At 39.2% G+C, this 22,923-nt stretch overlaps 1 protein-coding gene across 1 annotated transcript in view; it reads right to left on the reverse strand.

The window, feature by feature from the left end:
- stk32b (serine/threonine kinase 32B) overlaps nucleotides 1-22,923 on the reverse strand; it is a 278,391-nt gene that overhangs the window by 56,642 nt on the left and 198,826 nt on the right. Inside the window, exons 6-7 of the mRNA XM_033021253.1 lie at nucleotides 13,616-13,653; nucleotides 3,799-3,888 (exon numbers count right to left, since the gene is read on the reverse strand). Of these exons, the coding sequence (XP_032877144.1) occupies nucleotides 3,799-3,888; nucleotides 13,616-13,653 (128 nt within the window). The remainder of the gene's footprint in view (nucleotides 1-3,798; nucleotides 3,889-13,615; nucleotides 13,654-22,923) is intronic.

Raw genomic sequence — 22,923 nt, forward strand, 5'->3', positions numbered from 1 at the left:
GCTTTGGGAATTGTACAGGACATCTCTGAACACAATTTTTCTTTATGCTGTTGAGGTGAATTATATCTTAATAATTTCTTAGAGGCAAAATTAGAATGGATGTTTGCTATTTGGACATTCATAAGGCATTGAAAGAGCTTTCTTACAGAAATGTAAGCATATTGTATTGAAAGAATTTAGACATTAGGCTTTGGAGATACAGTGTGGAAACAGGCCTTTGGCGCGCCGATCTGCACCGAATAGTGATCATCCTGTACACAAGCACTCTCCGAAACATTAGGGACAATTTAAAGAAGCCAATCAACCTGTGCATCTTTGGAGTGTGGGAGAAAACCAGAGCACCCGGAGAAAACCCATGCGATCACAGGGAGAACGTACAAATTCCGTGCAGACAGCAACTATAGTCAGGATCGAACCTGGGTGTCTGGCTCTGTAAGACAGCAACTGTGCTGCTCTCTGCGCCTTTGAACCACCTTACTGTGTGTCCACTACGACACCACTCTTACAATAATGATTACCAGCAAGTCAGGGAGGGCTGATAACATTTACTGCTCGTTTGCAATTTCAAAAGATCCCCCGCCTCATTAATATGTGCCATATCTGCTAAATTATCATGTGATACTTCAGTTCTGTCTTGGAGGAAACTTTGAATGCCTGAAGGAAAACCATGAGTATGTTTTATATAATAATGATAAAATCAAGACATGTTCATCCATGCTCAGCATATGATTCAATTTCAGTAAACCAAATCCTTTTCTGATTTTAGATCACAATATTTCAATGCACGATGATTTCACTTTAATGGAGAACTAATAATTTATTTGAGTGAAACAAGTCGACCAAAATTCAGACACCAGCATTTTTATGTAGCGCTGCATAACATTCATATTTTAGATGTCTAAGATAATAAAGCTTCTAATGAATCTAGTCTAGTATCATTTACATTGTCTTATAGACTTACAGTTCGGGTAAGTATAAGTAGACCAGTTGGGACTAAAGCAAACATACTTTGTTTCACTTTCCACATATGCTACCTGACCTCCTAGAGTTTCCAGCATTTTGTGTTTATTGAAGACAACATTTCCAGTAATTCCAACATATAGCCTTAATAATCACCACAAATTCATTAGCTGTCGAGATTCTTTAGAATTATGGGATATATTTATCTTTCCTCTGAACTATTCTACTATGTGTTGTTTTACATTTGTTGCAGAACTAAACATGCAGCACAGTGGCACCACTGGTAGAGCTGCTGCCTCACAGTTCTAGAGATCTGGGTTCAGTCCTGACCTTGGGTACTGTCTGTGTGGTGTTTGCATGTTCTCCCTGTGACTACCTGGGTTTCCTCCTGGTGCCCCGATTTCCACCCACATCCCAAAGGCATGCGGGTTAGTAGGAATTGGCTTCTGTAAACTGTTCCCTAGTATGTAGGGAGTGGATGAGAAAATGGGATAGAGTAGATCTAGTGTGAATGGATCACCGATGAACAGCGTGCACTCGCTGGGCCTAAGGGTCTGTTTCCATGTTGTATTTCTAAGCTAAATTAAACTAAATGTTCCTTGATGCGGGGATAAGGCATATATGCCCTGTATTATGTTCTCACAAAGTAATTTGAGCTGAATATATGAGCATAGTTGAAAGTACTGGTGGATATTCATTGAATTATCAGTGCTAGAGACCCCGTAACAAGATGGTGGGAAGGCAAAGTGAAACAGAATGAATTGGCAGGCTAATCTACAGCTTTGAACATAGACACAAAATACTGGAGTAGCTCAGCAGGTCAGGCAGCTTCTCTGGAGATAAGGAATAGGTAACATTTCAGGTCGGAACCCTTCTTCAGCTTCTCTGTGATATGTCATTTTGAAGTAAAATTTTTGTCCAATCCCCCTGTAAGCTTTTGTCAGGAATTAATCAGTGGTTGAATTAATACACATTATATGTTGGGTGTCTGATATATTTATGATTGCTTTTTAGAAGTAAAAGGAAACACTTAGTCTCATAATGGGAGGAGTTGAGTATAGAAGCAAAGAGGTTTTTCTGCAGTTGTTCAGGGCCCTGGTGAGACCACACCTGGAGTATTGTGTGCAGTTTTGTTCTCCGAATTTGAGGAAGGACATTCTTGCTATTGAGGGAGTGCAGCGTAGGTTCACCTGGTTAATTTCCGGGATGGCGGGACTGGCATATGATGAAAGAATCGAGCGACTGGGCTTCTATTCACTGGAATTTAGAAGGATGAGAGGTATTCTTATTAAAACATATAAAATTATTAAGGAATTGGACATGTTAGATGCAGGAAACATGTTTCCGATGTTGGGGGAGTCCAGAACCAGGGGCCACAGTTTAAGAATAAGGGGTAGGCCATTTAGAACTGATGTGAGAAAAACATTTTCACCCAGGGAGTTGTGAATTTGTAGAATTCCCTGCCTCAAAAGGCACTGGAGGCCGATTCACTGGATGCATTCATATGAGAGTTAGATAGAGCTCTTAGGGCTAGCGGAATCAATGGGGTATGGGGAGGAGGCAGGAACGGGGTACTGATTGTGGATGATCAGTCATGTTCACATTGATTGGCGGTGCTGGCTTGAAGGTCCAAATGGCCTACTCCTGCACATATTGTCTATGTATGTATCTATGCATTGATTTTACTTTTTTTGTTAACTTAATGTTCATATTAAACAATCAGTTAAAAATCTCCACTGTGATCAAAGTTATCCAGAATTCAAAGTTCAAAATCATAGTAAAGGGAGTGTATACAGTTAATTTCAAGACCCTTAACAGCATTGATGTGCAGAGGGATCTTGGAGTCCAAGTTCATAGTTCACGGAAAGTGACAGCACAAGTAGATATGGTGGTCATGGAGGTGTATGGCTTGTTTGCCTTCTTTGCTAACGGCATTGAGTATAAGAGTCAGGAAGTGATGATGCAGTGCTATGAGACTTTAGTTCGGCCGCTTTGGAGTATTGCGTGCAGTTCTAGTCATCACATTACGGGAAGGATTTGGAAGCTTTGGAGAGGGTGGAGTGGAGGTTTACCTGAATATTGCCTGGATTTGAGTGTTTCAGCTACAATGAAAGGTTGGATAAACTTAGATTGCTTTCCCTGGAATGTCAGAAGTTGAGAGGAGACTTAATAGGCTCAACATAAAATTATGAGAGGCACAGATAGCGTAGACAGTCAGAACCTTTTTCCCCAGGGTGCAAATGTCCAACACTAGAGGGCATAGCTATAAGGTGACAGGGGGAAAGTTTAATGGAGATGTGAGCAGCAGGTTTTTTTACGCAGAGAGTGGTGGGGACCTGGAACGTATTGCCAGCGGTAGTGCTGGAGGCAGATCCGAAAGTAGCATTTAAGAGGCTTTTGGCTAGGCACACAGAAGTCCAAGGAATAGAGGGATACGGATCATGTACACGCAGTTGAGATCAATTTAACAGCATCATGTTCAGCACTAACATTGTTTGCCGAAGTGTCCGTTCCTGTGTGGTGTTGTTCTATGCTCTATGTTCTATGTTCTATAGTTTTATGAAAATTACTTCATCATTTCCATCTGATGAATATGACAATTATAATAATTTTAAATTTGATGATGTCTGATTTTGATTGCATTCACGACCCCTACAAATTAAAAGTATTATATTATGATATTATTATCTCTCTATTATCACAGGTATAGCTTACTCCTGGGAAAGACACAAAATGCTGGAGTAACTCAGTGAGTCAGGCAGCATCCCTGGAGAACATGATAGGTCACATTTTGGGTTGGGACCTTTCTTCAGATTCTTAATCCTTATTGTTACTTACCCATGTAGGGTTTTGTCCCAGCCATAGATGTAGCCTTTTCAGAATCCTTCACCAGCGTTGCTATGTTGAAATCAGTGATGTGAACATGCCCTTTAAAAACATAATTGTTAAGGAAATTCTCCATAAAAATACTAATGATGCATAGAAGAAAATTTCATTTCATTTAACAATATTGAAAGGAACCATATTACAGAAACGTGGTTTGCAAAGAATTGCATAAATAGATATTGGATGAAGAAGTACAGAAGATTTTTGTTTTGACGGATTTTGAAATTTGTTCAGAACATGGAGTCTTCCATCCAATTTACTTGCTGGGATTTGTGCGAACACTAACTCTGGGAGTTTTATAGCATTATGAATAGGCCATATGCCTGTTCATAAAGCTATAATTCTCTGAGAGTAATGCCTTAAGCGTGTTCTTAATCTGCTTGTTTCATGTATGTACCAGGATTTGTTTTATAACAGACAGATTTTTTAATATACGTATATATATATATATATATGTGAATCTCTATTTGAAAATTATGGCCAGAAATTGCATGCATATAATTCATATAGTAGGAAGCATTTGCTTTAGTCTCTTGGCTTTTTGCATTAAGACCTTGGTGGGAATAGATTGTTTGGAGAACATACTAATAATGATATAAAACTAATAGCTTGAAACTTTATATAAAATTAGCGTTTCCAATATTACAGCTCCTTACGGTAATTCAAACCAATCATCTAAACTCAATTTTCTTGTATGTATGATGCATCATTTTAATAGACAATTTCCTTCCAAGTTTTAGTAACATGGTAACTGTGACAATAAACCAACCTTGAAACCTTGAACTGTTTTATTTACTAATTTTATTTTTTAATATGCAACATTATAAAAGAAATACATGAATGCAAGTGGAAAATAATAACAAACTATTCATCCACATCTTTAGCATTGTTTCGATCATTGCTCTTCCCTCAAATATTAATTGAAAATTGTAAGAACATTATTTTCTCCATTGAGGAAAATTGAGTTCATGAACAAGGCAACGATAGCTTGATAAAGAATGATTTTGCTTCAGTCTCAATGCAGTATTTTTAGCAACAAATGTGAAAAGATATAATTTTTACTAATGTAATCAAAGAATGAGAGTTGAGCTGACTTGTTTTGTCAGGGAGCATATAACCATACCTTGTACATTTTCATCCAAATTGTCGATATAGATCTTCTTCTTAGGTATGGCGTGCGCAGCCTAAAGTTGTAGGTCAAAGGTAGACAACCAGGCCAGGACAGCATCAGTTGCTGGGTGGATGGCTTTGATGCCACCAGGGAAAAGCTTCAGTTAGCAGTCATTCACGATGTATGGGACGGTCTGGTCTGGATGTCTACAGTCGCAAGCAGGGCTGTCTGTTATCCCCCACTTATGCAGGTGATGGGCTGTTCTTGCATGGAGGGTGCGGATTCTGTTCAGGGTTAGCCATTGTTTGTTATGGAAGCCAAATCCCAGTGGTTTCACTGTGGAGTCTGTAATGACCTCTCCGTTGATGGTGTCGGCATCTTTCCTGACTCTGCGCCACTCAGTCTTGGAGTCAGAGCCTTCCAGGGATTTGACTGAAGACCAGAAGGGTTTGCAGGCCTTCAGGCGCATGTTGGGCACATTATTCAAGTCGACATAGATAGTAAACAATTATAGGACTTTGTTGTTTAAGATTTGAATAGTGTTGTTTTTTGCTTTTGCAATCTGTGTTGATAGACTTTATTGACTGGTTATACTTCTATTTGTTCTCCTTTTGGAACAAGGTTTGCAGAAATTACATTTGATCTGCATAAATGTAAATAACCAACACAATTTCTGTGCAGTGATCATTTGCACATAGCAAAATACAGCTATTTACATGGATTTTCTGTCTGTTCAGAGAGACAAAACATCGATTCATCAAAATTGAGTTGCATACTTTATTTTTAAGTGTTGTACAATCAAAGATTGTTTTGTTCCAGGCAGAAACATTTCAGGCCCTTTCCAGATCCTTACGGCCCTTTCCAGATCACTGCAAATATTCTACTGGGTACACACTGCCGGGAGTCACTTGTGCTTTTAATGTGATTTTTGATTCAGTGTACAGGGAGTAAAATAATTCCAAAGTAATTCTCTTTGAGGATTTTGCACATGATTAGTCATGGAGTCGTAGAGTGTAGAAACAGGCCCTTCGGCCCAACTTGGGGGGGGGGGGGGGTGATAAATTTGTTGATTCTGGATTTGTACATATTTTTTCTCATTGACTGACTGTGTTTGGTTCTGGTATACCGGTATCTGTTCATCATTAGTTGTTCATAAATAAGTGAAATAACATTGTTATGTGCTATTAAAGTTTCCAGGGGTTTTACGGGACGAAAAAGGTTGGGAACCCCTGCTCTAAACCTACCCTGTCCATGTACCTGTCTAAATGTTTCTCAAACATTGCGATAGTACCTGTCTCAACTATCTGCTCCAGTAGCTTGTTCCATACACCCACCACCCTTTGTGTAAAATAGTTACCCATCAGGTTCCATTAAATCTTTCCCCCCTCTCCTTAAACATATGTCTGCTGGTTCTCGATTCTCTCTACTCTGGACAAAAGACTCTGTGCCTTTACCCGATCTATTCCTCTCATGATTATACATTACATTGTTCATAAAATGGTCACTAAAGTAAATTGAAAGAATTTCAGAGGCAAACATCAAAACAACTGCCTCTATTTAGGCTATACCCCCCCCCCCCCTCCCCCGAAACCTATAAGATCTATATATTAGGCAGAGGCTCACCCACTCCAACCTCATCTACTGTATCTGTTGTTCAAGATATGGACTCTTATACATTGGTGAGACCAAACGTAGACTGGGCGATCGTTTCGTGGAACACCGTCACTCAGCCCGCCACAACCTACCTGACCTCCCGGTTGCCAGACACTTTAATTCTCCTTCCCATTCCAACACAGACCTTTCTGTCCTAGGTCTCCTCCATTGTCAGAGTGTGGCTCAATGCAAATTGGAGGACCAGCATCTCTTATTTCGCTTGGGCAGCTTACAACCCAGTGGTATTAATATTGATTTTTCTAACTTCAGGTAGCCCCGGCATTCCCTCTCTATCTATCCTTCCCCCACCCAAGTCACACTAGCTTCTTGTTTTCACCAACAAACAGTTAACAATGGCCTTTCCTTTATCATCGGTACTTTTTTGCATATCTTTTATCCATTGCTGTTAACCTCTCCACATCATCGTCTATATCTCTCATTTCCCTTATCCATAACCAGTCTGAAGAAGGGTCTCGACCCACTCCTTCTCTCCAGAGATGCTGCCTGTCCCGCTGAGTTACTCCAGCTTTTTGTGTCTATCTTCTATTTAATTTGTTAAATGGGTTCAAATGCTCTTATGTTTTTTAAACAAATTTATTTTTATATTTTATTTAATTAAAATAAATAATCGTTTGATTAGTTAAATTTTAACTAAATTTTACTTAATAAAAATAAATAGTAGTATGATAGGTTTTTGATGTTAGCGACATTTGACTGATAACATTTCTTGCACTGATCTCTAGGGTTTTGATGTTAGCTCACAATAAATTGTCCTTTCCTGCAACAAAACAAATAGCTTTTTGAGGCAAATATGCTCAGATCCTCGAGAAATGGCCGCAAAAGGAATCTGGTTCTGCCCAGCACTCATTTGGCTATTGATCAGGGAGTGTATTGAAAATATAATCATATTACTCTCCAACTACATCAAAGGGACATCTTGCAAAGCAATTCGTGAGACATGTGGCTCAAATATTTTTAATGATTTCTTGGTGAACTTTCAGCTAATTAAATCTAGCAGCCTTTAAAAAATATCCTCTGTCATCGTTCTATCTTTTTTTTTTAATCCACTGATACTACCAAATAGAGGGTTCTATGTATACGTGATTAGATTATCTTCTTCTAACAGATATATTTAGCTAAGGTATATCCAACCAAAATAAACCAGTTTTTTAACGTTTGGAATACTGCCAATGGAGAATTTGAACTAAAATGAAGGCCATTGTATTTCACTTAGAGGTCAATTGTTGCAAATCAAATTGATTTATTTTTGGAACTCAACAATTAAGACCTAATTTAATTTTTGTATTTTTGTATTTTTTTACTGCTTATTAGTATCTGATATAATTATTCCACCATTGACTAGCGTGACATATAAAGTAAAGTAAAAAGCTCACATTTACGAGATTCATTTGGATTGGAATTTTACTAAAGTGCACGAGTGTACTTAGATGTAATTCCTTTTGCCTGTTGTTTTAATAAGGTCGTTAACTAACTTGAAGTAAATTTGGTTAAACAAATTACCACTAATGTGTCGTGAGTTGATGAGAAAGTGGGACAACATGGAACTGGTGTGAGCAGGTGATCAATGGCAGGCATAGACCTGGCCTGCCGATGGGCCTGTTTCCATGCTGTATGTCTAGACTAAACAAAATCAAAGTGTTAACGTAGAAAATATTGTTTCAATTAAATATAATTGTCTGACCATTCTCATTGATCCGTTATTTATAATTGATGATTATATAAGGAAAATACTGAGAAAGTTTATTTCTCCATGCGCATAATATGATTGTCATTATTTTACGGTACACTCTGGGTTATACTTTTGGTAGCACATTTATGTGTCATTACTAAACTCTCAGTTGCTCAGTTATTTGAATCTTTCCTTTCTTTAAAGAAGATGGTATTTTGTGCTATCTATTGAAGAATATAGTTTACAACTGTTTGAAAATAAATCTTGCCCATGTTGAATACCAAATGCAAACTGATCTTTTGTTTTCTGAATTATTTTCTTTCTGGCAATTCCACTGACCTACAACTCCTAGCAACTTTAATGAATTGTATTCATCAAGGCGAAACAATCACTATTTTCTTCAGTGTAACCACAAGAACCACTGCTTCCTAAATGTCAGCGTTATCTTTCAGTGGTCCTCGGTGACCTTTTTGACAGGTGAAGCGCAGCTACCCAAGTCTAACCACCAGCATGTTCCCATGGCAATAGCACCTTCACCAATGTGAAATGTGCTTTATTTTCTTAGCTGGGGTATTTTTCATTGTACACAGAAAGCCTGGTCAGAAGAGTAGGATAGATGGATTCCATTGAACAGATTGAAGCAGAGGAAGCCACGTTTTCAAAGCCAATGACTTTCCTTCAAATTAATAGTCAAATCACTATCCTTGATCCTGGTGTCTGTGCTGTCACCCCAAACCTCTGAGCTGCCCTCTCCATACCCGGACCCTGGTCCTGTCACCTTCACCATTCACCCGTGGTAGCCTAGCATCACCAGAGGTCTGTCCACTGTTGGCTTCATCCTGCTCCTTGGACATCAGCATTCATGCCTGCTTGTGCTTCCCAATTATTTACATACAAACACACATACACCATCTTCCTTCAAACCCACACACACACACGCACAAAGCGCCTGTGCGGGAGATCATTGCCGAGCAGCGTTCGTGATAAACTTCAGCCGCAACCCAACCGCAAGCCTGGCTCCCCTCTCGCGCAACTGAGAACTCCGATGCCCAGTGGACCGGGAGTGGGAGAGGAGGTGGAGGGGGACGGAGACGGCAGCGGATGCTGGACCGAAAAGAAGAACCCAGGCTCTCACCTTCCACGCCCTTGAGGTCTGCTGTGGGAGGTGCCGCCTGGGGAACAGGGGCTCAAGAGGGCCGGGCGTGGAGAGGGACGTTAGTTCATGGGACGACCAGATGGAGGCGACGGCTGCAACGTGTTGTTGCCAGCTGCAGCTGGGACTGTAAAATGGTGCCAAAACGGCACCTCTTGCCATTGGACTCACTGGACTGTTCTGTACATTCCGTACTAAATGGGGATTGTGCTTATGTACTTCTTTCCTGTAATGGGCCAACCGGAACTGCATGGAATATGTGGCCTAACCAAAGTGTTAAAGTAACTCTAAATGTGGCCAAACCAAAGTTCATCATAACTATCAGAAATATTTCAAATGTCATTAGAAACGGGAATAGTGCCGGAGGATTGGCGTACTGCGCATGTTGTTCCATTGTTTAAAAAGGGGTCTAAGAGTAAACCTAGCAATTATAGACCTGTTAGTTTGACGTCAGTGGTGGGCAAATTAATGGAAAGGATACTTAGAGATAATATATATAAGCATCTGGATAAACAGGGTCTGATTAGGAACAGTCAACATGGATTTGTGCCTGGAAGGTCATGTTTGACTAATCTTCTTGAATTTTTTGAAGAGGTTACTCGGGAAATTGATGAGGGTAAAGCAGTGGATGTTGTATATATGGACTTCAGTAAGGCCTTTGACAAGGTTCCTCATGGAAGGTTGGTTAAGAAGGTTCAATGGTTGGGTATTAATGGTGGAGTAGCAAGATGGATTCAACAGTGGCTGAATGGGAGATGCCAGAGAGTAATGGTGGATGGTTGTTTGTCAGGTTGGAGGCCAGTGACTAGTGGGGTGCCACAGGGATCTGTGTTGGGTCCACTGTTGTTTGTCATGTACATCAATGATCTGGATGATGGTGTGGTAAATTAGATTAGTAAGTATGCAGATGATACTAAGATAGGTGGGGTTGTGGATAATGAAGTAGATTTTCAAAGTCTACAGAGAGATTTATGCCAGTTGGAAGAGTGGGCTGAAAGATGGCAGATGGAGTTTAATGCTGATAAGTGTGAGGTGCTACATCTTGGCAGGACAAATCAAAATAGGACGTACATGGTAAATGGTAGGGAATTGAAGAATGCAGGTGAACAGAGGGATCTGGGAATAACTGTGCACAGTTCCCTGAAAGTGGAATCTCATGTAGATAGGGTGGTAAAGAAAGCTTTTGGTGTGCTGGCCTTTATAAATCAGAGCATTGAGTATAGAAGTTGGGATGTAATGTTAAAATTGTACAAGGCATTGGTGAGACCAATTCTGGAGTATGGGGTACAATTTTGGTCGCCTAATTATAGGAAGGATGTCAACAAAATAGAGAGAGTACAGAGGAGATTTACTAGAATGTTGCCTGGGTTTCAGCAACTAAGTTACAGAGAAAGGTTGAACAAGTTAGGGCTTTATTCTTTGGAGCGCAGAAGGTTAAGGGGGGACTTGATAGAGGTCTTTAAAATGATGAGAGGGATAGACAGAGTTGACGTGGATAAGCTTTTCCCACTGAGAGTAGGGAAGATTCAAACAAGGGGACATGACTTGAGAATTAAGGGACAGAAGTTTAGGGGTAACATGAGGGGGAACTTCTTTACTCAGAGAGTGGTGGCTGTGTGGAATGAGCTTCCAGTGAAGGTGGTGGAGGCAGGTTCGTTTTTATCATTTAAAAATAAATTGGATAGTTATATGGACGGGAAAGGAATGGAGGGTTATGGTCTGAGCACAGGTATATGGGACTAGGGGAGAATACATGTTCGGCACGGACTAGAAGGGTCAAGATGGCCTGTTTCCGTGCTGTAATTGTTATATGGTTATTATATGGTTATAACTCTTATACTCAATGTGGTCTTATACTCTTTTACTATGGAAGTGCAGGTTTCAGTATTCTTGCAGTATTTAACCCTCATAAATTAACACAAGAAAAATCTTAATGCACCAATAGGTCCCTTGTGGTCAAATTTGTAAATTGTCAGGATGCTTTGCCAGTGCTCTCCACTAACATTGCCAATGCTTTATGCAAGAGCTTTAGTGATTTAATCTAAAATGTGCCTTGTCTCCGTACACAACGAATATACACATTTTTCATACTAATTTATCCATGACAACCTCTTTTGGTTTTGTTTCCTCATCATTATTTTATTGCTAGGATCTGAATATTTGTTTCCAAAATATTGTTGTCTAATAAATATCGTATAAATTTGTTATACGTTCCTGCTTAGAATTTAGTTTGGTGTGGTCTTGTTCTAGTTTGCCTTGGTACAAGAAGGAACTGAATTCACCTTCACATAAAAATTACATCCTTGCTTAATGTGTTAACATGTTTTGATGATCTGTTACTTTGCCACTAGCCATTTAGTTTGAGAAGAGCCAAATCACTCAAATCAACCAAAAAAAAACAGATTGGATTTGCTCGGGTATATATGTACTGTACTTGCTAGACTCTATAATGCCTTTTATGCAATTCAGTGGATATGCTATGGATTACGATTCAGCTGTAAGAACTGCATCATTAATTGCAAAGTCGAATGAAAATGTACGTATTAGGAATAAAAACTGATTGGTACCATTTTAGCTCAACCATGATATCACTATTCAAAATACCTCAGAGGTTTTATAGAAAACTGTAGCATGAAATGTTGACTGGAAACACATGAAAAACAAGTCAAAATTATAAATTAGGGTTTGGTTCCTTTATAACAATTCTGGAAAACATTTTTTAATTGTTATGCTTCCGACTTGAAGTAAAATAAAATCGCATAGTGGCCATTAATTTCACTTTTTTTTCTTTACTTCAATAAACTGTATATTAGATGCAGCCAATGTGGGGTTATTGATCTGAGTTTAGGATCATGTTATAATCTGGGTCCAATTTAGAAGACATTCAACACATAACTATGTGACAATGCATTAAAAAGTAATTGAATCAGTTGAGAGACAAGGGATTGCAAATGCTGGAATATTGAGAAAAATACAAGTGCTGGAGTAACTCAGCAGGCCAGCGGCATCTCGGGAGAATAGACACAAAATGCTGGAGACCCTTCTTCAGTCACGAAAGAGGGAAACGAGAGAGATATGGAACGGTAAGGTGTGAAAATGAGAGCTCAAAGGGGATGGAGTTCAAAGAATGTAGAATAGGTCTGTTAGCTAGGGGAAGGTGACAACAAGGCATATAATGTAAAATTTAATGAGGACAGTCAGACTGGTCAGAGAACTAGGATGGGGGAGGGATGGAGAGAGAGAGGTAAAGCCAGGGTTATTTGAAATTAGAGAAGTTAGAGGAGGGAATGGACATACAAAGGAGCCTTCTTTCGGCGGAATTCCTTCAGAACTTTGTGTTTTGCTCAGTATTTGAGACAGCATTTATGACAAATGTTGAAATTTCTCAGAAGTTTAAGCAGCATCTAGGGAAAGTGAAATATTAATTGTTTCAGCTCAAAGCATTAATCAATTATGATGGAAGTGCATTGCCCTAAAATATTAACTGTTGCTCTCTTTATAGATGCTGCCTCATATCCATGATTAGAATCTGATGAAGTAGGAGTTTTAGAAGTTTGATCTTTTTTAAGCCAAGGTGCATCACGAAAGATGTTTTAAAAATATATAAATCTAAAAATATAATTTTAAATAAAGCACCAACATTTTCTGTAGTTTAAATGCTTATAATAGGACTGATGCTTTCTCAAAGTCTACAAACAAAATGCTATCAATTGATAACAGATCACTTCCACTCTGTTGAATAGTCTCTTATGTAGTGAAGGAGAGAAAAAAACAAAAGGAGACACAAACAAGCAGTCAAACACATAGGTCAGAAAGACAAATCTTGTAAGAAAGCCTGTACGAAAGTTAGAATGATATAGATAAATCCAATATTATTTAGTTTATACAATGCTGAATGATTCCAATATAATTACCCAATGTTGTTATTCAATTGAGAGAAAAAAATATTAATATGTACAGATTTATGAGGAGATTTTTGATGTTGAATTTGAAATAAAGATTGAAATTGGATCTAGCAATAGTAATAACATTGTTTGAAACAATGTTTAGATACTTCTGTGGGGCAATTCATATATCATCAAAACCACTTAATAAACATAGGGAATCTTTAGTCCAGACATGAACACTTCCAAATCAAAATAAACAGGTATTAGCAACTTACCATGCTCATCAAGAAGAATATTGTCAGGTTTGATGTCCCTAAAACCAAAATGGAAACAGAGTTTATTCACACAGAGTTTCTTAATTATGTTCCTTAATTACATTTCTGTTAATCTCATCTATACAGTGAAAGTAATGAGAATCCATTATGTATTATACCAGAATTGAAAATATTACAGAAAATTGCAATAGTGTTTTGGGTGCACTTGATATTTCTCCCATGGAATTGACATTGAAGCATTTTTTTAAATAGACTGTTTCACAATCTATTCCTTTCTTACGATATAGAATTGCTTTATATCAATAAGTTTCAAAACAACCTTTTGTTAATGAATACAAATCTTTTCTGGAAGAATAAAACAAAAGTGCACATTTAATGAAATATGTATAAATGTTGAAAGATTCCTGATAACAGCAAGTCTTTAAGAATGGTGTTCCCTTTTCTCACCTTTAGAACGTTCTTCATACCCAAGCCTCCTTTATACTAAAGGCAAGAGGGAAAAGATTTAATAGGAACTTGAGGGGCTACTTTTTCCACACAGAGGGTGGTGAGTAAATGAAACGAGCAACCAGAGGAAATGGTTGAGCATGTACAATAAAAATATTTAAAAGACAATTGGACAGGTGCATGAATAGAAAAGGTTTGGAAGGATATGGATCAAACACGAACAAATGGGACTAGCTCAGATATATATACAGTATGTCAAACAAACAAACAATAATGTGTAGGAAAGTACTGAAGATGCTGGTTTAAATCGAAGAAAGAAAGAAAATGCTGGAGTAACTCAGCGGGACGGAATGAGTGACTTTCGGGTCGAGATACTTCTTTCTTCCTTCTCATTACCCATTCCTTCTCTCCAGGATGAAGGGTCTCGACCTGAAACACCACCCATTCATTCTCTCTGGATAAACAAACAATAAAAGTGCAAAGACAAAATAGAAAAAAATAATGCCCCTAGTCTATGTAGTTTGGAGCTTATTTGGAGGTTGTAGTGTTTAATACCCTGATGGTTGTAGGGAAGAAACTACTCCTGAACCTGGACGTTATAGTTTTCAGGCACCTTGTTCCGAGGGCAGCAGTGAAATGTGTGGCCAGGGTGGCTTGGGTCTCTGATGATGCTGGCTGCCTTTTTGAGGCAGTGAGTCTTGTAGGTCCCTCCGAAGGTTGGGTCATCAGTACCCATGATGGACTGGTCAGTGTTCACCACTTATTGCATTCTTCTTTGTTCCTTGGCGTTTGAGTTGCCGAACCAGGCCGTGATGCAACTAGTCAATATGCTCTCTACTGTACCAGAGACTACTCATTGACATACCAAATCCCCTTAATCTTCTAAGGAAGTAGAGACAGTGATTTCATCAACATGCTGGGTCCATTACAGATCCATTACAGATCTTCAGAGATATGTACGTCCAGGAATTTGAAGTTTTTGACTCTCTCCACCACCATCCCATCAATGAAGACAGGTTTGTGTAGTCTCGTCCTTCCTCTTCCAAAGACGACAATCAGTTCCATGGTTTTATTAACTTTGATAGCAAGGTTGTTGTGGGGGAACCATTTGGTCAGTTGATCGATCCCCCTCTTATACTCTGACTCATGGTCACCAGTAATTCGTCCATCAATAGTGGTGTCATCAGCGAATTTGAAGATGGAGTTTCAACTGTATCTAGCCACACAGTCGTGAGTATAGAGCTAGTTGAGCAGGGGGCTGAGCACGCAGCCTTGATGGTTATCGAGAAGGAACTGACGCTGCCAATTCATACAGATTGTGGTCTGTTGATGAGGAAGTTGAGGATCCAGTTGCAGAGGGATGTATTGTGAAGACTAAGTGCAATACACTGGGTTGGAAGAAGTGCTAGTGAATCACTACTTTATCTGGAATAATTGTTTGGGTCCTTGGATGGTCAGAAGGTAAGAGGTTGAATAAACAGATGTTGTATCTTCTACGGTTGCATGGGAAGTTGCCATGGGAAGGGGATGGTTGGCAGTTGGTGGGTAGTAATTGAAGAGAGAAAAGATCAGGTTGTCACAAAGTAAGCAGTCCATCCAAATGCAGAAAGAGGATGAGAGGAGAAGAGGTAACTGGTGACATGATCTTATTGGAGCTAGCAAAAATTGCAAAGATGGGAGAAGGAAAAAAGATTGATTTTCCAAAACTTGTAAATAATCTTCATTCTATTATTTGTTTAGGACACCTATCTTGAGATAATTGAGGGAGAGAAGGGACCTGCCTTTAAAATGTTGAGATCTAAAATCTAATGATCTTACCCATACTAAAAGTATAAACCATTCACCAACATTACATCTTTGCCTTGCTTGCTTTGTAAATTACAAAGTTATGTTAAATATATTCAACCTTTCAAGACACAGAGGCACTTTAAAAACCCACAGGTGATGCCTGTCAGAATCATTTAGGTATGTGTGTAATTCAGCATAGATATTTGTCAGTTTAAATATGTTGCAGGCCAATGCCATATTTCTACTGAGTGCTATTTCTGAGCACCAGACTTTTTTTAGTGAACATCGTCTGCAAGAATAGTAAACACAATGTGACTTGCACTCCCTGGAGATATTAAACCTGCAGAATTATGGCTGTTTGCAACTCTGAGTTTAATAGGTAAAAATTGGATGTAGTTAAGAGTTGCTTCAAAATATTTTACTCCTGTTCAATCGGTCTGTTGCTTGATTTTGAGCTGCTGTCAACTTGTGTTTACCTGGGTTTACACAGATAGTTCAGATACATATTACACAGCAGTGAATCCAATTTATTTAATGCCTCACTACAGGACTAAGCAAGTAGTGATATGGTAGGGTAGTAATTTTACTAGTTTGACATGTGGTTTATTATTGTCGCATGTACCGGATGATACAGTGAAAAGCTTTTATTTGCGTGCTATCCAATTAAATCAGATCACAATAAACATGAGTACAATCAGGCCATACACAAGTATAGCAGTACAAAGGGATAAGTACCAGAGTGTGGAATATAGTTTACAGGATCATCGCATTACAATTCCAGAGAAAAGGTCCAATGTCCAAGTAGGTTAGAACTACACCTTAGCTCATGGGAGGAACATTCAGTAGTCTGATACAGAGGGGAAGAAGCTCTCCCTGAGTTTTTGTCTCCTCTGCCCAGAGAGGAGAAGAGGAAATGACTGGGTGAAACATGTTTGCTGCATTCCCGAGGCAACATGAAGTGTAGATGGAGTCTACGTTAGGGAGACTGGTCTGTGTGATGAGGCAAACCAAAGCCCCATATTCAAATGGGTTGAGTAATTCACATTGCAAGTGCCTCTCATTGGGACATCATCCAAGCTGGTGCACACTCGGAATACCTGGAGAAAAATAAAGTGCTTAACATCTTGGATTATCTTTGATTATGCAGAACAAAAATACACAGTTATAAAAACTGAGGAAATGTCAATAGTAAGGCTCAGGGGCTTACTGATAATTATGATTTGAGAAAGAATTGAGAAAGAAGATTTGAGAAAGAAGTTTCATGGAAGAACAGGGATAGACTCCCCTCTCCCTATACCAGCAGGCATGGAGATTGGAGGACAGGGCTGTTAGTACCAACAAAGCTAGAGAACCCCAGTGATCTTAGCAGGTTAGGTCAAAATCAAATAACTGCAGATGTGGTTAATACACAAAAGGACACAAAAGGCTTGGCGTGCATATCTCTGAAAATCTTTCCTGGACCCAGCACATTGATGCAATTATAAAGAAAGCCCATCAACGCTTCAACTTCCTGAGAAGATTGTGGAGATTTGGTATGAAAGCGAGGATTTGCTTGAACTTCTAGAGGTGTATTGTAAGAACATATAGACTGGTTGCATCACGGCCTGGTTCGGCAACTTGAATGTCCAGGAGTGAAGAAGACTGCAAAAAGTTGTGAAAAGTGCCCAGTCCATCACCGGCTCTGACCTCCCCACCATTGAAGAGATTTACCTGAGTTGCTGCCTCAAAAAGGCAGCCAGCATCATCTGAGACCTACACCACCCTGGCCATACACTCATTTCAAACCTGCCATTGGGAAGAAGGTACAGTAGCTTGAAAACTCTAACGTCCAGGTTCAGGAACAGCTTCTGTCTTACAGCCATCAGGTTATTAAAGACTGAAATTTCTAAATAAACTCTGAACTACATAAACTATGATTGTTATAATCGCACTATTATTTTGGTTTATATTTTAGGTATACATATGTGTATGTGTGTGTGTATATATATATATACTAGACTAAGTGGGACCCGTTGGGTCCCAGCTTCACACAGGAGGGCTGGTCCTCCAATGCAATATTCCACCTCTGCACCAATTCCAATATTGCTGGCCAGTGGGGGGGGGGGGGGGGGGGGGGAGGGGAGGCGGCTTTCTGGAGCGCTAGTATGTGTGTTGTGGGTCAAAGGGACTGGTTTCCAGAGGGCTAGTATGGATATTGTGGGCTGAATGGATTCTTCGTCTGGCAGCTCAGTCACTCAAGCCGGGCACCTCAGTCACTCAAGCCGGGCACCTCAGTCACTCTGGCCGGGCAGCTCAGTCACTCTGGCCAGGCAGCTCAGTCTGTTGTGCACTGAAGGGACTGGTTTACAGAGGGCTAGTATGTACATTGTGGACTGAATGGATTTTTGGACATGCAGTTCAGTGAGTCATGGCAGGTGGGCTGGCAATTCACTAAGTCATGGGTGGTGGGCTGGCACTTCAGTCACTTACAGCTGGTGGGCTAGCATTTCACTTACTCATGGCTGGTGGGCTGGCAGCCCAGTCACTCATGGCTGGTGGTGGCAGTTCACCCAGTCGCCCGTCCTCCCTTCACCCCCCACTCTGCTCCATGCCATTCCCCTCCCACACGCATTCAGTCCATCTACCCTCAATCTCCCCCCCCCCATACACTCTTCGTGGCTCTCCGACAGCGCAACCATTTCTGCCTATTAGGCTACTATTGTGATGAAGAGCACGCAGGCATGGCAAGTGGAAAAAGGATTTTTTAAAGTTTAAAATGTGAATGACTTAAAATATAACAACAATTTAAATGTTAAAGATGAGATTTATTAAGTTTTTGTTGTTGTGTCTCTTGCTGTGTTCTGCTGCTCACTGCCTCTTGATAACACTTTGCTTTTGATATTAAGAAAAAACAATTTTAATATAGAGAGATTAAGCGGTCAAATTTTATCAAAGAAAATCTGAGAATTTACCTCAAAAGTCATGGAGTGCAGGCCGTAAGTCCAACCTCACAGCACTCCAAGCAGAGTGCGGGCCGCAAGTCCAACCTCACAGCACTCCAAGCCAATTTCACAGCATTTCAAGCAGAGCAGAGCAGAGCGAGCACACACACACACACACACACACACACACACACACACACACGCACGCACGCACGCACACACGCACACACGCACGCGCACACACACAAAGAAACTCACACACATGCGGCCACACACACACACACACAAAGACACACACACACACACCCACACACAAAGACACACGCACAGAAATACACACAAACACAAAGACACACACACACACACACACACACACACACACACACACAGTCACAAACACGTACACACACTCACACAGACACAAACACGTACACACACTCACACAGACACAAACACGTACACACACTCACACAGACACACACACATACAGATACTAAGACACTCACGCAGACACACACTCACAGACACACATACAAAGACAGACACTCATACACAAAGACACAGTCAAACATTCACACACACAGACACTCACACATACACACTCATACACAGACACTCACACACTCATCGACAGACACGTACACAGACAGACACTCACACATACTCACACACAGACAGACGACGCGCACACACACATTTTAGCAATAGAGACCCTTTTTGCAAGCATTTTCTAACCAATAGACACTTTCTGCAACCATTTTAGAACCAATAGAGACAATTTCTGCAACCATTTTAGAACCAATAGCGACACTTTTTGCAACCATTTTAGAACCAATAGAGACACTTTTTGCAAGCATTTTAGAACCAATAGCCGTTTTTTGCAAGCATTTAGAACCAATAGAGACACTTTTAGCAAGCATTTTAGAACCAATAGACACTCTCTGCAAGCATTTTAGAACCAATAGAGACACTCTCTGCAAGCATTTTAAAACCATTATACACTTATAGAACCATTTTAGAACCAATAGATACACTTTTTGCAACCATTTTGAACCAATAGAGACACTTTTTGCAACCGTTTTAGAACCAATAGAGAGTTTTTGCAACCATTCTAGAACCAATGGAGACACTTTGCAACCATTTTAGAACCAAAAAGGACACTTTCTGCAAGCATTTTAGAACCAATAGATACGTTTTGAAAGCATTTTAGAACCAATAGACATTTTTTGCAAGCATTTTAGAACCAATAGAGACAGTTTTTGCAAGCATTTTAGAACCAATAGAGACACTTTTTGCAAGCAGTTTAGAACCAATAGAGGCACTATTTGCAAGCAGTTTAGAACCAATAGAGGCATTTTTTGCAAGCATTTTAGAACCAATAGAGACACTTTTTGCAACCATTCTAGAACCAATAGAGACACTTTTTGCAAGCATTTTAGAACCAACAGACACTTTTTGCAAGCAGTTTAGAACCACTAGAGGCACTTTTTGCAAGCATTTTAGAACCAATAGAGACACTTTTTGCAAGCATTTTAGAACCAATAGAGACACTTTTTGCAAGCATTTTAGAACCAATAGACACTTTCCGCATGCATTTTAGAACCAAAAAAGACACTTTCCGCAACCATTGTAGAACCAATAGAGACACATTTTGCAAGCATTTTAGAACCAATAGACACTTTTTGCAAGCATTTTAGAAACATAGAAAATAGGTGCAGGAGTAGGCTATTCGACCCTTCAACCCTGCACCGCCATTCAATATGACCATGGCTGATCATCCAACTCAATATCAAATCCCTGCCTTCTCTCCATACCCCCTGATCCCTTTAGCCACAAGGGCCACATCTAACTCCCTCATAAAATATAGCCAATGAACTGGCCTCAACTACTTTCTGTGGCAGAGAATTCCACAGATTCACCATTCTCTGTGTAAGCATTTTAGAACCAATAGAGACACTTTTTGCAAGCATTTTAAAACCAAAAGAGACACTTTTTGCAAGCATTTTAAAACCAAAAGAGACACTTTTTGCAAACATTTTAGAACCAATAGAGACACTTTTTGCAAGCAGTTTAGAACCAATAGAAGCACTTTTTGCAAGCATTTTAGAATCAATAGAGGCACTTTTTGCAAGCATTTAGAACCAATAGAGGCACTTTTTGCAAGCATTTTAGAACCAATAGAGACACTTTTTGCAAGCATTTTAGAACCAATAGACACTTTCCGCATGCATTTTAGAACCAAAAAAGACACTTTCCGCAACCATTGTAGAACCAATAGAGACACATTTTGCAAGCATTTTAGAACCAATAGACACTTTTTGCAAGCATTTTAGAAACATAGAAAATAGGTGCAGGAGTAGGCTATTCGACCCTTCAACCCTGCACCGCCATTCAATATGACCATGGCTGATCATCCAACTCAATATCAAATCCCTGCCTTCTCTCCATACCCCCTGATCCCTTTAGCCACAAGGGCCACATCTAACTCCCTCATAAAATATAGCCAATGAACTGGCCTCAACTACTTTCTGTGGCAGAGAATTCCACAGATTCACCATTCTCTGTGTAAGCATTTTAGAACCAATAGAGACACTTTTTGCAAGCATTTTAAAACCAAAAGAGACACTTTTTGCAAGCATTTTAAAACCAAAACAGACACTTTTTGCAAACATTTTAGAACCAATAGAGACACTTTTTGCAAGCAGTTTAGAACCAATAGAAGCACTTTTTGCAAGCATTTTAGAATCAATAGAGGCACTTTTTGCAAGCATTTAGAACCAATAGAGGCACTTTTTGCAAGCATTTTAGAACCAATAGAGACACTTTTTGCAAGCATTTTAAAACCAAAAGAGACACTTTTTGCAAGCATTTTAAAACCAAAAGAGACACTTTTTGCAAACATTTTAGAACCAATAGACACTTTTTGCAAGCAGTTTAGAACCAATAGAGGCACTTTTTGCAAGCATTTTAGAACCAATAGAGGCACTTTTTGCAAGCATTTAGAACCAATAGAGGCACTTTTTGCAAGCATTTTAGAACCAATAGAGACACTTTTTGCAAGCATTTTAAAACCAAAAGAGACACTTTTTGCAAGCATTTTAAAACCAAAAGAGACACTTTTTGCAACCATTTTAGAAACAATAGACACTTTTTGCAAATATTTTAGAACCAATAGACATTTTTTGCAAGCATTTTAGAACCAAAATACACTTTTTGCAAGTATTTTAGAACCAAAAAAGACACTTTTTGCAAGCATTTTAGAACTAAAAAAGACACGTTTGCAACCATTTTAGAACCAAAAGAGACACTTTTCTTGGGCTAATTTTAGAACCAATAAACACTTTTTGCCAGCATTTTAGAACCAATAGAGGCACTTTTTGCAAACATTTTAGAACCAATAGAGGCACTTTGCAAGCGTTTTAGAACCAATAGACACTTTTTGTATTTTAGAACCAATAGTCACTTTTTGCAACCATTTTAGAACCAAAAGAGACACTTTTTGCAAACATTTTAGAACCAAAAGAGACACTTTTTGCAAACATTTTAGAGCCAATAAACACTTTTTGCAAGCATTTTAGAACCAATAGACACTTTTTGCAGGCATTTTAGAACCAAAAGACACTTTTTGCAAGCATTGTAGAACCAAAAAAGGCATTTTTGCAACCATTTTAGAACCAAAAGAGACACTTTTTGCAAACATTTTAGAACCAATAGACACTTTTTGCAAGCATTTAAAAACCAATAGACATTTTTTGCAAGCATTTTAGAACCAATGGAGACACTTTTTGCAAGCATTTTAGAATCAATAGAGACACTTTTTGCAAGCATTTTAGAATCAATAGAGACACTTTTTGCAAGCATTTTAGAACCAATAGAGACACTTTTTGCAAGCATTTTAGAACCAATAGACACTTTTTGCAAGCATTTTAGAACCAATAGAGACACTTTTTGCAAACATTTTAGAACCAATAGACACTTTTGCAAACATTTTAGAACCAATAAACACTTTTGCAAGCATTTTAGAACCAATAGACACTTTTTGCAAGCATTTTAGAACCAATAGACACTTTTTGCAAGCATTTTAGAACCAATAGACACTGTTTGCAAACATTTTAGAACCAATAAACACATTTTGCAAGCATTTTAGAACCA

The sequence above is a fragment of the Amblyraja radiata genome, chromosome 1, assembly GCF_010909765.2.
Source record: "Amblyraja radiata isolate CabotCenter1 chromosome 1, sAmbRad1.1.pri, whole genome shotgun sequence".
Lineage (NCBI taxonomy): Eukaryota > Metazoa > Chordata > Chondrichthyes > Rajiformes > Rajidae > Amblyraja > Amblyraja radiata.